The 18,149-nt window shown below is 50.5% G+C and overlaps 2 protein-coding genes across 5 annotated transcripts in view; one reads left to right on the top strand and one right to left on the bottom strand.

Moving 5' to 3' along the window:
• Positions 1 to 557: 557 nt before the first annotated feature.
• Positions 558 to 7,173, top strand: PIK3IP1 (phosphoinositide-3-kinase interacting protein 1). Its single transcript, XM_027661522.1, has 6 exons — positions 558 to 798; positions 941 to 1,048; positions 1,131 to 1,247; positions 3,195 to 3,380; positions 3,498 to 3,576; positions 5,560 to 7,173. Exons 1-6 carry the CDS (start codon positions 705 to 707, stop codon positions 5,759 to 5,761), a joined length of 786 nt encoding a protein of 261 aa, XP_027517323.1. The 5' UTR covers positions 558 to 704; the 3' UTR covers positions 5,762 to 7,173.
• A 702-nt stretch (positions 7,174 to 7,875) lies between these two features.
• LIMK2 (LIM domain kinase 2) overlaps positions 7,876 to 18,149 on the bottom strand; it is a 31,437-nt gene continuing 21,163 nt past the window's right edge. For all 4 annotated transcript variants that reach the window (XM_027661508.1, XM_027661511.1, XM_027661509.1 and 1 more), the window contains 8 exons: positions 15,994 to 16,080; positions 15,128 to 15,259; positions 14,832 to 14,888; positions 14,579 to 14,644; positions 13,585 to 13,759; positions 12,138 to 12,193; positions 10,455 to 10,612; positions 7,876 to 9,906 (listed from right to left, as the gene is read on the bottom strand). In XM_027661508.1, coding sequence (XP_027517309.1) covers positions 9,750 to 9,906; positions 10,455 to 10,612; positions 12,138 to 12,193; positions 13,585 to 13,759; positions 14,579 to 14,644; positions 14,832 to 14,888; positions 15,128 to 15,259; positions 15,994 to 16,080 — 888 coding nt within the window. In that variant the 3' untranslated portion in view covers positions 7,876 to 9,749. The remainder of the gene's footprint in view (positions 9,907 to 10,454; positions 10,613 to 12,137; positions 12,194 to 13,584; positions 13,760 to 14,578; positions 14,645 to 14,831; positions 14,889 to 15,127; positions 15,260 to 15,993; positions 16,081 to 18,149) is intronic.

The following is an 18,149-nucleotide window of genomic DNA, read 5'->3' as shown; positions in this document are numbered from 1 at the left end:
TGCTTGTGTACAGTCACTGGTGTGTTCAGGAACAGAAGTATCTATTGTAACCCATTTGAAATGTCTGCAGAGAGGCTTTATCACAGTGGCTGGCTGCCTGCAGTAGAACTGCTCTGAGGCATTTTAATGCTGTTTACCTTGCTTTTTCTATAAGCAAGCACAGCTCTTAGGGGATGTGGAGTCAAAGGAAAGCAATGGATTAGCAGAGGTGAGAATGTAAACCTTTAAGGTGGAGGTGCAGTGTGTAGGGTAGAGACCAGTTTTAAGTGCCTTAAGACAAACACTTTCCCTGCCACAGGCAGCGGTTCAAGCGTAGTTCCGTGTGGGAAGTCTCTTCTGGCCCAAGACTTTCCTGCGACTGTCAGAGACGAGCCGAGGGACGCGGAGCTGCGCCTCGGCAGCGCTTCCCCGCGTCCCTGCCGAGCCCAACAGCCCCGCGGTGCCGAGCACCCACCGCAGCGCTCGGTGCCGGGCGGGGACCCTGTGCGGCCGCGGGGGAGCGGTGGCAGGTTGCCGGCCGGCCCCAGCCCTGCCCCGCGGCGGCCGCCCCTTCCCCTCCCGGGGGCGGGCGGCGGCGGCGGCAGCGTTAGGACCCGGCGGCGGCAGCGGGGCGGGGGGGGAAGCGCAGCCCGGCGGTTGTTTACTGGGGAGCGCCGGGGCAGGGCTCGCCGAGCTGCGCGGCCGGGCTGGCGGCGGCTCCGAGGATGCTGCCCGGGGCCCCGCGGCGGGCGCTGGGCGCTGTGCTGCTGCTGGGCTCGCTGCTGCTGCCGCTGCCGCCGGCCGCCCGCGGCGCCGAGGGTGAGTGTGAGCGGCGGCCCTTTGTGGGGGACAAAGGCCGGGCTGGGGAAGGGGGAAGACCCCCGTGGGGGAGGCGGGGGCCGGGCTGGGGGCGGCGGTGGCCGGCCCCCCGCACGGCTCGGCTCGGCTGGTCTCTCCGCAGAGTGCCTCCGCGGCAACGGCGCGTCCTACCGCGGCACCCGCCGAGTGGCCTCCGGCGGCGCCCCGTGCCTCAACTGGCTGAGAGTGCGGAGCCCCGCGCTGCCGGCAGGTGGGTCCGGGTCCAGGGGAGGCGGACAGGGGGGTCCCGGGGGTGAGGCGGCCGCGCTGACGGCCCCGCTGCTCCCCAGCAGTCAGCGAGGACCACAACAGCTGCAGGAACCCGGACGGCGCCGCCGCGCCCTGGTGCTTCGTCCGAAACGCTGCCGGAGACCCCGAGCGGCGACCCTGCGACATCGCCCCGTGCTCAGGTAAGAGCGGCTCCCTCCGGGCCCCCCCTGCCCTGCCCTGCCCGGGCAGCCCCTGCCGCCGGGGGCTGGGTTCGTCGCCAGGGTGGGGTCCCCGCTGCGCACAAACAACCCCGGGCTACGCCAGCACCTCCCTCGGGAACGCGGCGTACCCGGGGCTCCCCTCCAGCCTTCCCCCGTGTGTGCACATCTGCCTCCCAGCTGTGCCTTGCTCCGCCCCTACAGCTTTTCCATTTGTGCCAGAAAAGGCCTGTGGAAAGCCCCCACTCCTCCATATTTCACTAGTCACCATACGGCTCTTTAGCCGTGTTGCAAAAGGGCCGAGGTCTGGGCATCTGAGAACTGCAGAGGTGTTGGGAGAGTCTTACTCTGGGGCATGTTACAGCTGACTGAAGGAGCTTCCTGCTGCTAAACGGTTCCTGGTGGGAATTTGAATACAGGTGGGGGAAAGAACTTGGAAAAAATAAGAATTTTAAGGGAGGACACGAAGAAATGGAAAACCCCAAACACTGGATTCCTCCTGGATAGTCACAGTAGGAACAGTTTACTAAAAGAACTGTAGCTGAAGCCTGATTCAGGGAGAGGAGATGTCAATGTTGACTGACGCCAGAGCAGCCACTTGGGGCTTTTTGAACTGTTTACTAATTTCTGAGTCCTTCAAGATTTACGCACTCACTGTCCCTTGAGATTGCTGTCCTCGTGTGTAGATACTTTTCCCACACATGAACACCCTCCCCTTTTCTTCACTTTGCTCTTTTTTTCCATGCTTTTCCCTAAAGATGGAGCAAAACAAATGTTCTGCTGCAAAGAGCCTTACTCAAAACAGTCCTTTGGGATCAGGAGAGTTACCTGCCCTTTTGGCAATTTGCATGTCTCATGGGTTTGACTATTTTTGTGCCTCAGAATGGGCACCTTTCTGTGTCCCAACAGCTCCCTTTAGTTCAGCTTCCCTGGCTGACCGTACCTGAAGTTACTGTGCAGTGCAGGAGACTCTGATTTCCTGTCTCTAATCCCCCTTCTGTACTTCCATTTCACATTCCACTGAGGCCTCAAAATGGCTGCAGAGAGAAAATCCACAGGGAGTTATTGCCAGCTGTGGGGCAAGATCCCGGTGGAGAGAGTTTTCAGGTGTGGATGTATACTGTGCATAGCATTTCCAAAAAGTAGGGGTTTTCCTGTAGAGCAGGTAATAGATACCTACTCTACACTATCACAGCTTCTGATGTGCTACAGCTTCCCTTTGAACTGTATCATGAAAGAAGGTGCTACCTTGAAAATCTTTCAATGCTGTTGATAAAAACCATCAGTGATAAAAAACAGGGCTGGAAAGGGTCCTGTGCTCTGAGTGTCCATCCTTGGGTGCCTTTGGGCTCTGGCTGAGCAGGAACTTGCTGTCCTTACACTCATCAGTGGCTGTGCTGCCTGGAGGGCTGCTCTGACTTAGCCTGTCCAACATACTAAAGGAGTTTGCTACTCCACTGCAAGGAGGGGCTGGGAGAGAAGAATATCCCCACGTTGTTTTCACACCATCTGGAGTCTCCTTCTCTCAGACTTTCCTGTGTCAGGAAGACTGAGGCAGAAGAGAGATAAATAGGCTCCTGGGAGATCTGGGACGGAGATTCTCATAATCTTGTTCACGTCTGTTCAGCATGATTGAAGCTGCAGCCTGTGTATCGATCTATACATTAAATGAAGTCATTGTGCATCCTCTGGACTCATGCCCTGAACCTGGGTTTCGTTCTGCTGTCTGACTTCTCTCTCATCTGTGGTGGTGCCTTGGACTCTTAGTTAAATGGTTTCATGTCAAAGGAAAGTGGGGGGAGGAGAGTACATTTCTTGTCTACTTTGGGAGAATTTCTGGCAATAACTTAAGAGGGAACAAACACATGTTGTTTTGAAGTACTTATCAATGCTTGGTATGTTGTATATATATTTTTTTCCTCTCAACAGATGCTACAGCTGCCACAGCCCCAGTCCCTACAGCAGAGGTTGGTGCTTCTCAGGAGGATGAGCAGGTGTTTGAACCAGCTGATACATTGCCCTCCCGGAGCGAGGCAGCCGCAGTGCAGCCCGTCATTGGGATCAGTCAGAGAGTGCAGATGAGCTCCAAAGAAAAGAAGGACTTAGGGACACTAGGTACAAGCCCGGGATCATGTGCTGGATCCATTCTTGTAATTCTGGCAGGATGGATTTGTTTTGAAGCTCTAAAAGGTACTGCCTCTAATTTTGTCTCTTTTCTTTTTCTTTTCACAGGGTATGTGCTGGGGCTGATCATGATGGTGATAATCATTGCCATCGGAGCTGGCATTGTCCTGGGATACATCTATAAGAGGTGAGTGGCTGTTCTTATTTGTCCAGAAGCTGGTGTGTATAGAGCAGGAGTGTCTGAGCACCTGCAGACCTAATCAGATCCCAAGGAAAAGAGACAGAAGCATATGTTTGGTTGTGGAACATTGAGCAAGAGTTTTGTTTGTGCCACTGAAGAAAGAACTATTGAAGCGTTAATCCCATTCTCCATTTCACCCATCAGTGTGGTGTTCTGTCCTATTTAAAGTTTCAAATTGCCCTCTATATTCTGTGCTTTTTTGTGTGTGCATATATGTGCCTTGATGTGGCTTTCTCAGATGTGTTGTGGGGAGCTGGAATTTATGCAAGAGCTGGAGAGAGCAGATCCCAGGTGCCCTCTGTGATCAGAAAAAGAACAATCCTTCTAGCAGGCTACCTGTTTCCCTGCTTTCTCTGGTCCAGCTTTAGAAGAAAAACAATTGGCAATTTTTTTTGCCACTCGTGCATTGTATCCTATGAAGCTGAATACCAACTAGCACTTCTTTTTGGTCAAAGTTCATTTTACCAAAGCTCCTGTGTACTTTAAGGTCAGTTTTCATTCACACTTCAGTTACTATTTGTTCATCCAGTGTGTTGGATGGAAATGTTTTTGTAGCTCAGCAGCCTTTGAGGGAAGTGGCAGCAGCAGCTTAGTTGTAAGAGAGAGGGCAGGATTAACAAATAGCAGTGATTGTCGCTGCAGCAAGCGAGGGCCCAGGCTCCCTCCTCTGGGAGGGTTGGTTCTGTCTTTTGGCTGTTTGACAGCAGTCTGACACAACCAAGCAGAAGGAGCCCTTTCCCAAGCTGGGACATGTCCTTATGTAAGTGTTTATAATAAATGCCGACAGAAAAAAAACAGAGGGAGGAGTGTTACATAAGGGGCAAAACACAGAGCGCTGCTTGTCGAGGAATCTTGATTTGAGGTGTCACGTCAGAGAATGCTGTCTTGTGTGCTGGCAGGGACGGCAGCTGCTGCTGCACACTCGTAGGCAGCTTTGAAAAGCAGCCAAAATGCTGACAGGAAACCCCAGCAGCTCTGCCTGGCTGGGATCACGAGCCCCGGGAGGAGCTCTGTGCCTGTCCCACCTCACCGCTCTCCTTGGCGGGAAGAAGCAGGAGACCGATGTTGGACTTTGTCCAAATGCAGCTTTGCTGCTCCAGCCACAGATTGCTCACAGCAGGGCTGCAGTGCAGGTTTACTGTCTCCCTCCTTGCCTTGATCTCAAAATTGCATGTGCAAGCTGGCAGGTTTGGGTAGGTGTGGTGAGAAACCTTTAATGGGTTTAGTAGCTTTGGGTATACAGAGCTTTTCTGGAGATAACATGCTATTAATGCCAAATCCATTTTTAAAGTAAGGCTGCTCTTCCTCAGCACAAATTACAGAGGTGTTCCTTCCCTTAGCAACAGGCAGGAGGCTGAGGTAGGTTTGAGAGCTGGTTGTGGAGTTAGGCTTTAGCTGCAGCAGCAGAAGGCAGGGCCAGCTCTGAAGTCAGCTTTAATACTTTCAGGGACAGCTTAATTTGCTGCAACAAAAAGCAGAAGCTGTCACCACCTCCAGTATTTGTTTCAGATGAAGCAGGTTACAGAAGCCCTTCTCCACAGCAGTGGGCTCTGCACTGTCTCACTGCTCCCCTGGGCCTGCACCAGGAGTGCTGGAGGACTGTAAGGGATAAGGAAACATATGGCAGCTCCGTGGTTTGGAGGGGAGGCCTGGCTTTATAGTCATCATTTAGCAGCAGCAATGTCAGTGAATAAGCCAGTTGGAGGGAGGGACAGACTTCACTTGGCTGCTTGATTTTTAAAGATGCTCAGCTGGGGTCCTCTGCTTACAGTAGGGAATATATCTGGCCCTTTTTAAGTAGCTGAAAGAGCTGTTTATCTTACAGTAGAGAAGAGGGGACTCTGCTCTTTATCACCTTTACTGAGACTCTGCTTCCAGGCAGTGGCACTCACCCCATGCACGTTTGTTTTTTTTTTTATTTTAATGTAGGGGGAAAGACCTGAAGGAGAAGCACGAGCAGAAGGTTTATGAGCGGGAGATGCAGCGCATCACGCTGCCCCTGTCCGCCTTCACCAACCCCGCGTGCGAGCTGGTGGAGGAGAACACCATCGTGGTGCACACCACCCAGACCCCCGGGGAGGACACGGGCAGCGGCCCCCTCATGGGGCAGGCGGGGACTCCGGGGGCCTGAGTGGCTCGGGCAGGACATGCAAGCTGAGCAAAGCCTCCAGCTTCCCACTGTGAGTGCAGGGGGTGCGTGTGTTCATTTCTGTTTTGTTTTCTTTTCGATGAACGCCGGCTGAGGGTGACGCAGAGGAGCAGAGCAATGGGCTATTCATCACCATCTGTTGGAGGGGCACCATTCAGCGCAGGACTGCCTGGGGACTGGTGTGGTGGACCCTGCTGCTTCCTCCCACCTATCTCCATGGTGTGCCAAGGAGCTGGGGGGGATGAGCCAGGCTAACGACTGGCCACAGATCCCATAGCCCAGAGTGTGGTCTTGGCTTCCTCTTTTTCTGTTCCTTTCCTATTTAATGGTGTGCACTGTTTCTTAAGTTTCAGCCTGGAACCCCAGGAGGGAGCAGTACTGCAGGGACTGAGGGGAGCTTCACGTCAGACTTAGCTACATAATTACACTCTGATTATAGTTCCTGCCTTTTTGCTTTAGTAGCTGAGAGCTGGAAATGCTGTCCAGAATCCTGCTACTGGATCAGGTTTTTTTTTTTTCCAAGGAAGAGTTTATTTGAGGGATGTCTTTGGCCAGGAGCAGTGTGTTTAGCCCCAGTGTCAGTTTGGAAAAGCTCTCCTCTAGCTCTTGACAAATCCAGGTCTTCCAGGGCTGAGGCCACATCTCCATTCCCCTGTGGTGCTACATGCACAGCCACAGTTGTAGGTGTCCAGGTGGTCTGTATGTGCCTCCTGCTCACTTATACACATCAGGAGACCAAGGGCCAGCAGTAGATAGTTGTGAAGAAAACAAACTGCCCTTCAGTTACTTAAAACAGGTTAAACACTGAGGATAGATAACATCCTCTCTGGAATTCCCTTGGCTTCCTACAGAGCCAGTGCTGGACAGAGTGGCCAAGCTGTGGTCACCCAGATCACAATGCAGCAGCTCTGGCTCCAAGGGCAGGACAGGGCAGTTGTTTTGTAAGATCCTGAAGTCATGGCGTGGCTCCTGGCCCAGCCTCTGCCACACACACTCAGCTTGTGCAGCAAGACTACTTACAGAGCGTGGCCCTATTAGAGAGGTTTTGTAACAACTTTTATTAGCATTTCGGGGGTTTGGAAGGGATGGTTGCTGCAGTGTCTCCCAAGTGGCACCAAGGCAAGGCCAGTTCAGGGAAACACCCATCCCCACCTCAGGGGATTCAAGCCATTCAAGTAAGTTTTCTAGCCATCTGCTTTATAGCTGTGGGCCTAACAGGGAGCAGCACTTGGCAGCAGGGGTTTTAGTGTTAATGTTTGATTCAGAAAAGGGAAATGTTTTATTTTTAAATGCCTTTGAATACCATTTCTTTGTAAAATGTTTTAAATACCTCATTATGAGAAGGTGCAGACTGTGCTACCTTGTATTAAAGCTTAAAAGAAAAATGCTCTGTAGACCTGTGTGGACTGTGGCTCATCTGTGCATTGCCCTGCCAGAGCAGCACCCTTCGGCTTGCTGCAGATGGAGCTGAGGAGAAAGGAAGATGCCACTTCAGTTTGCCAGGCCCAAAAGTAAATCCCTACAAGCAGTGCCTTCCCTCACCAGCAGACACGGGGCATGGAGCTTGTCTCCTTGCTGCCAGCAGCTGGTCTTGGACTGGGACACAGTTCCTGAAAAGCAGCTGGTGACTCAGCAGTCTGGCCCGTGGGAAGACACTCGTGGTTACAGCCCCTTCCTGACTGACATGGGTCAGTTCTGCTTTGGTGCTGCTCAGCAGCAGCTCCTTCCCTTGGGAAGCACGATGGAGACGGAGCACAGCGCGTTCCAGGAGGCACTGACAGAGCATTTTTGTTCAGTTGTTGTTTTAACAAATGCCCCTTGGACTACATATTTCAGAATAAGAGGTTTCCAAGAACAGGCTGTATTTTTATCCCTGCACTAGAAAAGGAAAACATAAGGAGGCTCCATGTTCTGCTGGCTCCTGTCCACCCTTAAAAACCAACCAACCAATGAACAGAACTGAACAACTTCTCCAGGTAAATAGTCCTACAGAGCCCTTGCACTGTGACTCTGCAGTTCTTGGGTGTTTGAGATGGTACCTCACCTGGGCAGTTTTGATGTTACCATGTTGTGACTACAAATGAAACTCGAGAAAGTTACAGCTTCCGGCTTTATTGAACCCAGAGACCACAAAATCTCATTCTTACAGCATTCACTTACTGCTTTTTAATTTAGAGCGTGGAGCTGTGCAAATCACAGTTCATGAACCCCACCCACACCCCACACATCACCCAGGACTCTCCCCTTCAAGAGTCCCCTCACAAACCAGCCTGGGAGGGGGAATGAAAGGGCAAATCCTATTAATAATGCTGAATCCACTGGACCCAGTTTAGTGAGGCTCCTCCACTGACTCACAGCACAGGGAGTCCCCAGTGTTTCTAAAACACCACTACATAGACTAAAAACAATCCCCCCTTGCACACCTGCTGTCATGTGATGGCTGGTCCCATGTTTTTTACATAATACTTTAAACTCATGGGTAGGGGGAGGAAATCAAAGTAACAGCAAAGACTAACACCCATTCCCCACCATTCAATGCTGAAGGGAGGAGGGGGGAAAAAGGAGCACACTAGAAATCCAGTTAAGAGCAGGACTTGATCCAGCTTTTGGGTCAGTTCTGCCAACCACATGAGCTACTGCAGCAGTAGCTTTATTTCCTCTCCCACTAAGGGAGGAAGAGAAGTACTGGAAGAAAATACACCCCCACCTACCTCCCAATGACTCCAAGCCCTTTTTTCTCCCCCAAAGCAGGGAATGACCCTGAGGAAAGTTTCTGCTTGGAGAATCAGTTCAGGTGCTGCAGCAGCAGCTGCAAGAAGGACCTTCAAAGGGAGCAACTTGCACAGTCTGCAGGAAAGGATGAGGTAATGGCAACTGAATTACTTGTTCTCCAGCTGCCACTCCAGGGAGGATGGGACATTCTCCAGCACTCTCTGTTCATGACAAGTCCATCCTTTAAGTAACCTTGGGAAAGTCCCCCGTTGCTGTTGTCCATGCACAAGGTCTGAGTCACTTCAAACCTTTGGCTTTCGGACGAGCACCTTCTGCCGCCCTTTCTGTCACCTCACGTCCACAGGCCGGGAGCTCAAGCAGCTTCAGCACTCCAGGAATGTCCCCAGCCAGTCCCTAGTGCGGTTCTACATGTTCAGGTTCAAACACCTTCACCTGGGTTAAAGTTTGGGGCGGGCAAAATCACTGCAGGCGTGGGGTCTGAAGATGCCCCAGTGGCTCATTTGCTGCCAGCCTCATTCACCATCAGGAGGGGCAAGCAGAGCTCAGTCTTAGTGTTTCTAGGCAGGCTTTTGGAGGTATTCTGAGACAGGGAAGAAAACCACAAAACCAAAACAAAAATTCATACGTGCTTCCCCAGAGACAAAGTATTTCAGGAGAGCTGCCCAGTTCCTGGGGCTTTTCACTCTCTCCCCGATGCACGTGGGAGGTCAGCATCTCAGTGAGTTATTCTGGGAAACACATGCACAAACATACACATGTGCTGTCCTGGTGGGGCATTTTGCTGGATGTCCAATTTTCCCAGCTTTCTGAGCAGGGCAATCAGTGGGAGAAGCAGTTCCAGAAGTGCTGGTCCTTACCCAGGAGAGTCTCCTATAGCAATTCCACCCCTGGCAGACAGGCCAGGGTGGCTTCACAGCTTGCAGCCAAGTTCTAAGGCACCACAGTAAAGAAGCCTGAAAAGGCCAGAGAAACATTTCTCAAGCCAGAAAAATAGTGTTGAGCAGCTTTCCTAGGTGCAGTTGGCAGGAAACAGCCCTTTTTGCTTCTGAAACACGCCAGAAATCCACAGTGAATCAGGATGTCCAAGAGGAGGGGCACTGGGTGGGGAGAGAGAGGCAATGCAGCAAATGCACAGCGTGGTGCCCCGTTAATGCCCTGGAAGTGGCTGAAGTGCATCTCCCTCCCTGACACTCATCCCAGCTCCAATGGAAGTGATGCAGGCAGCAGGAAGAGCGGACTAGGTGGTGTTCTCAGGTAGCTTGTCCCGGTTCAGTCCATACTGCACACTCACATTGTGGTCCAGCTCCTCCAGCTCAGAGGGAAGGGGGATGGCAAGTTCTCCAAGGTAGAGAGAGAGAGCTTCAAAGGAATCTTCCAGCTTGGAAAAAGGGGGCCTAGAAGCAGCAGTGAGGAAATGTGAGTGGAGAAGAGGAAGAATAACAGCATCTGGAAAGGCTGAGCCCATTGATCTTCCAGACCACTCTGCCATGTACTAAGCTGTGTGCAGGGACATGATTCCCTCCCCATTCAGCTTCCAAGACTGCAAAGCCCCATTTTTACAGCCAGTGATCAGGCTCTGGCTCTTTGGAACCCACTTGGCATCAACACTGTTCTGAATCTACAAGTTTCACAACTGAAATCAGTTGAAGTATTCACCTTGCTGCCAAGGCCTGCCCCTACTTTTGGTACCTGAGGAGCCCCAAACAATCACTGCTCCTCCTCTATGCTCTCTGTCTTGGAATTGTTTGAGAGATCTCCACCACATGCAGTGGCCTGTCTGCCAAACTGATGAGTCTTAATTCTCTCCACACAGGGACACCTTTGAGCATTCCCACAGAAGGCTGGAACTGCCCTCTGTGCAGAGCAGTCCTTCCACCATGGGGATACAAACACAATCCTGTAGGCTTACAAGGAGGAGGAGCCCTCCAGACCCCAAACCTACCTGCTCTCTGGCTCCAGTCTGCAGCAAATAGCAGCCAGAGGGAAAAAGGCTGGAGGACAGTCAGCAGGAACAAACTTCTCCCAGAACAGCTTGACATTAAGGCCAAAATCCAGTGTGCGTGGGAGACAGTCTGGGTCAGCATAAACCTGGCCTATGATCTAGGGAAAAATGAGAGAAGCACTTCAGTACTGCAACAGGTCCAGAGTGTTAACAGAGAACTTCAGCATCAAGCAGGGGCTCCTTCAAACTATTACGGTGGAAGGCAAAGAACAGAAACATTGTTCCTCCTTTTCAGTGGAGCCACTGGAGGCCCAGACCCCTTCTCCTTCTGCCCAGGGTCTCTCTGCCAGAAGACACAGGATGATGTGCCCCTCCAGGGAGTCTCACTGCTGGGGTGATGCAGCCCCTCATGACTGCAGGTGATCAACAGAACCTGCACCACCATCCCACCCCCCAGAACTCACCACCTCCAGCACGAGGGCACTCACAGTGTACTAGAGGGAAGGAGCCCAGAGCAGAGCTCTGGGGTGATCTGGACTCACAAGGTCAGTGTCAATACAAACTTTCACATGGACAGAGTATTAGGTTTAAAGCCTCATCTGCTATCACAAAAAGGGTGTTATTTATACTCACTCAGGCTTTTCTATGCCAATAACTCACAGCAGGGCAACCACATCCTGTAACAAGACAGTGGCACACCCAGTATGTGTTTTGGCAGGGTTATTTCCTTATCTGAGTGTAGGGCTTTTTTTTTTTAGTATTGTTCTTTTGGGGACAAAGAAAATGTTCATGTGCTCCTACCCCTTTATTTGTCTTTTTTTTCCTGAATGAGACAATTGTTTTAATCCCACATACAGATTTTTCAAGTTCCTAAATCTATCACTCACAACCACAACATTCTCTGAGAGGAGGGCCCAGTGTAAACAGAGCTCCAGATGAGGCCACAAAGATTTATGCACAGACATTTGCTTTGTCCCCTTCATCCAAACGCTGAAGATGAAACTGTGCTGGCATCCCCTGGTGTTCCTGTAACTGCTGTGTCACACATAACACCCTGCCTTTCATCTGTATTTCCACTGCCATACACACCTTTTAAATTGAAAATACCTTGTGGCTTTCAAGTGGTGCTTATTGTTCTGCAGACAGAAAACCTGATGGAACAGTCAGAATGTGCATTGGCTCAGAGATAAACTAAGCCCACAGACTTCAGGGGGCAGCTTCATTAATCGACCTGCAAAGAGGTTTCTGCTTCCCTTCCTTTGAAGTGAAGTACCATCCCCAGTGGAGGCCCTGAATTTGCTGAGATTATGCAGATGATTGTTCTTTCAATGAGGCAGTAGAAAAAGAAAAAAAGTATCACAGTTCTGGGGAATACTTTCAAATGGATACCAGGGCTCAGTCAAAACTTGATGACCTTTTTACAGCTTCTCTCAGTCCAGGAGGAACCTCTGCACTTCTTTCAGTCCAGGAAGAAATTGGGACCAAAAAACTACAAGACAGTTCTCTCCCTTGAGGAATCAGAGGCAGGGTACACTTGTTCTCCCAGTCTAATTCACTGATAATGTACTGTTATGTCACAGACTGCACACTCAGAACACAGAGACCTCACTGATACCATGTGTGCAAGGAGATGGCAGTGGGGAAAAGGGCCATGAAAAATGCCATGTCACATCCTTTTCTTACCTCACAGAGAACAATCCCAAATGAAAAGATGTCCACCATCTCATCGTAGCTCTGTCCTGCAGGAAACATAAGACAGTCAGCTCTGTAAGAGACAGTTGCCCACCCAGCTATTCCAGGAGCTGCCAGTTCAAAGTTTATCTAAGCCTATTCCCTGGAGGGCCCTAAAATAGGTGACAAAGCAAAGGCTTAACTCTGAGCAGGGTGAGTCACCCCAAGATATGTACATACCAACTGCACCTTCCCATACACTGCCATCGCAGATTTTAACCCTGCTTCTTTCTTATCCTGGGGAATTACAGGACAACAGGGGGAAGTGTGTTGTACAGACCTGTGTATCAGCTCTGAGCAAATGCTAAGGATAACTGTGGGAAGCTTTTGTCCATTCCCCCTGACTGCTGTTCTAATGCATCTCCACAGTGCACAGTCAGTGCTCGGCTTCCGCAGCAGGCAGCGAGTGCCGAGTCCCTCTGCAGTGACTGCAGGGATAATAAATTACACACCGGCAGCACTTTGATCGCGGGAAAGCAGGCAGGCTCCAGCCTGCCATGCTCTGCTTACAGACACACCCCTCCCAAGCCAGTATCTGGTAAACAGAGGTGATGTCAGACTATGCTCTTGCTGTTCTCCTGACAAATGCCAGGACTGAAACAGGCTCTGAGAAACAGCCCCAGACTCCCGGGCTCTCCAAGGCTTTCAGGCCTTGAGAGAAGGTGAACAAAACAGCGCACAAGAAAGCAACAGGGAGAAGAACTGAGCTGAGGGAGAAGAGCCCAGTCGTCCCTTCCCTGCTGGACTATGCTGGACAGTGCTGATACCCCAGCCAGCCAAACTGCTCAGCCTGATCAGACAGACCTGCTCATCAGGAGGAAATTGTGTCCATTGCATTCCCTCACCTCCACTCCTGCAGGAGCAGCTTTTCCTAAGGGTCACTGTTCAACCTTAATGCAGCTGAGGGCCGTGTGCCAAAACCCTGATTTCCCTGCACTTGGACAACTCCCACCTCAATCCTGAGGCTTCTGCAAACCTGGCAGCAGATGGCTTCTCCCTGGTTCTACACAACAACCTCATCCTGGAGTTTAATGATGCCCTGTTTCCAGGGCAGTTCCAAAACATGAAACTGTAACAGCAATTGATCTCAGGTTCAGTCTTATCTCAGGCCTCTTTTGTTTTCTTTGTTATCTGGATTATAGGAAGCTTACATCCGCTGCCCTCCTAAAGAATCCTGTTGTCAAGCCAGAAACATTACCTGGGCTGGCCCAAAGGTTTACCAGGTCAGGTACTGCAGCTACAGCACCTCTGTGTATAAATAAGCTTCCACATTAGCAGGTCTAAAATCACAGGCTCTAATAGGTTTGATTGTTACTGGGGCCAGAAGCTTTCAGTAATCCTGTCATCCCTGTACCCTGTCACAGCTGTCTCCTCACCTGCTCCTGCTCTGGGATCTTACCATTGAGCATCTCTGGGGCCATCCAGTACGGGTTCCCCACCACCGTGTAGCGCTTCTTCCTGTCGCTCTTGCGCAGGGTTCTCTTCTTGGCCGAGGGTTTCTCCAGAGTGGGCTTTTTCCTTTCCTCCACAATCAGCCGAGACAGACCGAAGTCGGCCACCACCACTGTCTTATCCTGCACAAGGGATTGAGTACAGCCCACTGATTACACTCAGCTCCTCTCAGGAGCAAAGAGGCTGCAATTCCTGTTCGCTTCCAACTACACTGTAAGGGCAGCTATTCCAGCTCTTCTGCAGCCAGATGAACATACAAGATGTGTAGACAGGTGTAAGGTACCCAATTCACAATCCCAACCCATCATTTCCTCCCTTCATTGCTTTATTTCCCATGTAGTCATTAACACTTATCCCTTCAATTTGGCTACACTTGCCAGGGCAAACCTGGACCTTTCAGAGCTTCCTCTTCTACCTGGCCAAGAATTAACTTGGGCTTTCACCCTTGGTTGTTTTTCTCACCCACATGCTAATCTCCTATCCCAGCCAAGTGAACAAGGGCAAGGTTGGAGGGAATGAAGCCACATAAAACTCCTGTGACCCAGCATTTCAAAAAGAGAGAACACACACATGTGCACACCCCACACATTTGTCTGAATCCTGAGTGCCAATAAAAAAAGTCATCAAGTGGTTAAAAGAACAGAAGCAGCTGTAGAGAACATCTCATAGTGGAGATAAGGAACAGAGCTGTACTAACTGATGACTGTTACAGGAGCTGCTACCAGGGGAAAGGGGGCAAGACAACAGAACACAGAAACAGTGAAAGCCAGATCAGCCTGGAAAACCCTGTGTCAAGGTGAAGCTCCCTTGTTTAGGGCACTAGAAGCCTCTCTGAAATCAGTTCCACCCTGACAAAAGAGGAAGCATCAAGCAGAGAAAACCAAGGGAGGAAGATGCCAAGGAGAGAAGCAGCTAGCTGTGGGAACAGAGGTGTAGCTCACCAACTTGATCAGGCAATTGTGTGAATTCAGGTCTCTGTGAATGATGCACATGGAGTGCAAGTAAGCCTGGAACAGAGGGAGAAAAGCTGGTGTTAGGGGTTCCCAGGCTGGCACATCCCCTCAGCTTTACAGACTCGAGAACCTGATGCCAGTGGTCAGGCAAGGTCCATAGCCCCTCATACACCAACCCTGCTGAAGCTGCTCACCCTGACCCCGGGGGTTTGCCCTGTGACAAAGGAACAGCCCAACTCACCATTCCAGAGGCAATCCCTTTGGCAAAGCTGACCTTCTGCTGCCAAGGAAACGGGTCCTGAAAGATAAGTCCTCAGTGGTCAGTACTATCTTACCAGCCAGCTGGTGACAGCAATGCCTCCACAGCAGGGGCTCTTACAGCAGTCACAGACACCATACAGCCCCGGAAAGAACAGGTTTCCGGCCTCAGGCCCACCCACAGCTAAGAAGCAGCTTTACCACAAGCAGATCAGCCTGGTACAACCAACCCCCCAGTGAGGCTCCTGGAGTACAGCTCTCCCAGGAATCCCAACTCACTGCACTGCGGAGGAAGTCCTTCAGTGTGCCCCCCTCGATGTACTCAGTGAGCAGGTTCAGCTTCTTGTCCTTGTACAGCACCCCAATGAACTTGAGCACGTTGGGGTGGTCCAGGCTGCGCATCACTTTCACCTGGAGACAGAGACATCCCACCCCAAGGAGTGAATGGAACAAAGTCCCAACAGGTTGCTCTGTGGTGACAAGCTCTCCAGTGCTGAAGGTCCCCTCCAGAGATCACAGAGAACACTCAAACCCCAACCTCAAGGCAGTCAGTTAAGTGTTGCCTCTTCATTTTCACACTGTGCATTTAACCTGATCTTAGTCATTAAGGAGAGCACCCTTGAGTTGGGTACTCTCAACTTTTTAGAGCCAGGAGCTCTCCAGGGCAGCTCTCAGTTGTGTACTGCAGGTGTCAGGGCTGGAACAGCAGTGTCAGGTGCTTAGGGAGCTGCCTTTAAGCTAAATCTGACTTTGAAAAACATCGTAGGCACCACCAAGAAGATAGTTTAGCATACAGTGGGAGTCTCAAATATCTTATAGATATTGGCTCTCATGCTTTGTATTTATGCACAAGACTCAAGGGATAAATCCTTTATGTACTGCACAGCTCAATTTCCCTCAGACTTGGGCTGCTTTTTATCACTGAAAAATTAATGAACTGGGAACTGAAGCCACGTCTATTGCTCAGTGTGAGTCACAATTCACTGCAGCAAACATTCAGCTCATGGCAGTTTTTCCCCCTGCAATGTCTCCCACCTCAGCCCCTTGATTCCTGCCAGGTTGCTGGCAGGATCTCTCTCTGAAGAAGATGGAAAAGAGTTCCACTACACTACAGGCTCAGAAGCTTTTTGAAGTCTTACTCCTACCTCTGTCAAGAAAGTCTTCTGTGTTTCCTCATCACAGCGAATCAGCTCCTTCATCACCATCACCTTTCCCGTTGCTTTGTGAGTCACCTGATGGAAAGAAAACCCACAACTACAGGCAAGGTTCAAGAATACACAATTCCAGTGCTCCTGCAACTCTTCTGAAAGAGAAGGTAACATTCCCCTCTATCCAGAGAGGAGGAACAGAGGTGGGAGAAAATTCAGAGGCCAGGGATCTGCTCAAACCTGCATGAAATTTCTCCTTTTGGAATTCAGCAGATTCTGTTTGTGAAAGAGAAACTACCTAAAGCTGACAAAGGATCATGGCAAGAACCAGAGCTGAAGCCTCTTCTGGGTAGCACAGTGCTGAGCATGCACACAGGCTGCCAAAGCCTCTGGAGGCACCAGTTCCACACTGGTGCAATCCTCAAGTTCCCTTTGGGAAGCATTTACCCAGCGTGGTGCTCACATCTGGTACACAGACCCCCAACAACTCCATTCTGTATCAGCACAAGAATCAACGTTCACTTGCATCAGAAACCAAACCAAAGAACCCAAAACTACCTTACACATGCTTAGGTTTTATGGGGAATCTCAAACTCATCCACGTGCAAGCAGAACTGGGATGCACAGGCTGTTCAGGCAGGAAGCAGTTATTTTACCTTGCTCCTCTGGAGCAGTGTCCTGCTGCCTACAAGGAATGCCCCCGGATGGTGGCAAACACAAGAAGATCCACCATAATAATAAGGTAAAAAGTTTCCTGGCTCTTGACATGGAAAGCATTTCCAGTTCCTTGAGAACTGTTTGCCTGTCTCCAGTTAGTTCCTGGCATTTTGCTGTGTTCTAGAGGGCTTTTAAGCAGCTCAGCCTTGCTTGCATGAGGTGCCTGAGTGAGTAGAAAGGGTCCAAATTCCAATGAGCACATTTTCCTGGACATCCTCTCCCCTTCAGTTGCTTAACTTGGACAGCTCTGTCTCCCTAAGATCTCCAGGGAACTAAACAACCACCTTGTCTCTAGGAACAGGAGGGATCTATTTGACCAGCTACAGTACTTGCTGCATCAAACCCAGCCAATCTGAAGCTTAAGAAAAGTGTCACTTTTTTTGCCTCATACCCTTTAAAATTAAAAGCCTTTCAGAAAACCTCCAGAACTGCAATCCAGAACACAAGACCCTGTTGCAGCATTTAGGAAGCTTATGAGCTCTTGCAAACACTAATTCTGTTTGGAACCATGGGACACAACAAGGCTGGTATAGGTGGAATGTGAGTGTGGAATAACATGGAATAACACAACAGAAGCAAGAGTACAATATTCTTCTGCTCCCATCTGAAATCAAGCATCCATACACAGGCAGTGAGCCAGGGAACACCACACATTTCAGCCAGGGACATGAAAGCCAGAGACATCTAAAACCCAAAGAAAAAGGGCAGTGAAGAGACAAAGACAAGGCTAAGTGGAATTCTTAAGCTGACATAGCAGCAAAACTGAAACAAGTGTCATCATGAACCTCCAGGGGGGCAGTTTTAACTCCCAGAGCATGCACCTGAGCAGGATGGCCATGGGGCAATTTGAACAGAAAAGAAATGCCTTTGTGCCAGTAACTGTGGGGACACAGGTGACAAAAACATGCGACAGAGCAAAAGTTCCACTTACCTGCACCTGTTATTTCTCTATGAGCAGAGGAGAAGAGAAATATGCTCATTAGTATGGATCAAAAGCAGTGGGATTGTAGAACTGGCACATCACCTCCCGTGGAAGCATGAGATGCACATGGTGGCTGGACACCTCAAGGTTATACCCTTGTGCATGTAAGGAGAGAAGTCCCATATCATGGTGTGTGCAATCTCAGTCCTGAGGAGCTCACAGCACCTTAACAAGGCAGAGAAGCTGCCCCCTGGTGCCAGGCATGTTGGGACAGGAATTGCTGGAGCATCCCCTGTCAAGACCCCAGAGCTTAAATGAAAGAGAACTGCTACTGATGGAGATTTTAGCTGTGGGAGTCATGCAAGACCTGACCACTACCCTCACACTGACAAGATATGTAGGCTCTGCCGTGAGTTCAGAGGTGGTCACGACATCAGCCTCACAAAGCCCAAGCCTGCCACACTGAGGGTGGGTGAGAAATGCTCAGGGGAGCTGAATGCACCTCTGCATAAGG

Source organism: Corapipo altera, unplaced genomic scaffold, assembly GCF_003945725.1.
Source record: "Corapipo altera isolate COAL_440 unplaced genomic scaffold, ASM394572v1 150, whole genome shotgun sequence".
NCBI lineage: Eukaryota > Metazoa > Chordata > Aves > Passeriformes > Pipridae > Corapipo > Corapipo altera.
The sequence above is the reverse complement of the archived record's forward strand: the minus strand, read 5'-3'. Positions and strand labels throughout refer to the sequence as shown.

Bases quoted from the DNA above. Each gene is read 5' to 3' on its own strand.
- PIK3IP1 (XM_027661522.1), top strand. From the start codon at position 705: ATGCTGCCCGGGGCCCCGCGGCGGGCGCTGGGCGCTGTGCTGCTGCTG. The intron at 1,248-3,194 runs GTAAGAGCGGCT...TCCTCTCAACAG, and splicing joins CGACATCGCCCCGTGCTCAG to ATGCTACAGCTGCCACAGCC. The intron at 3,577-5,559 runs GTGAGTGGCTGT...ATTTTAATGTAG, and splicing joins CTGGGATACATCTATAAGAG to GGGGAAAGACCTGAAGGAGA.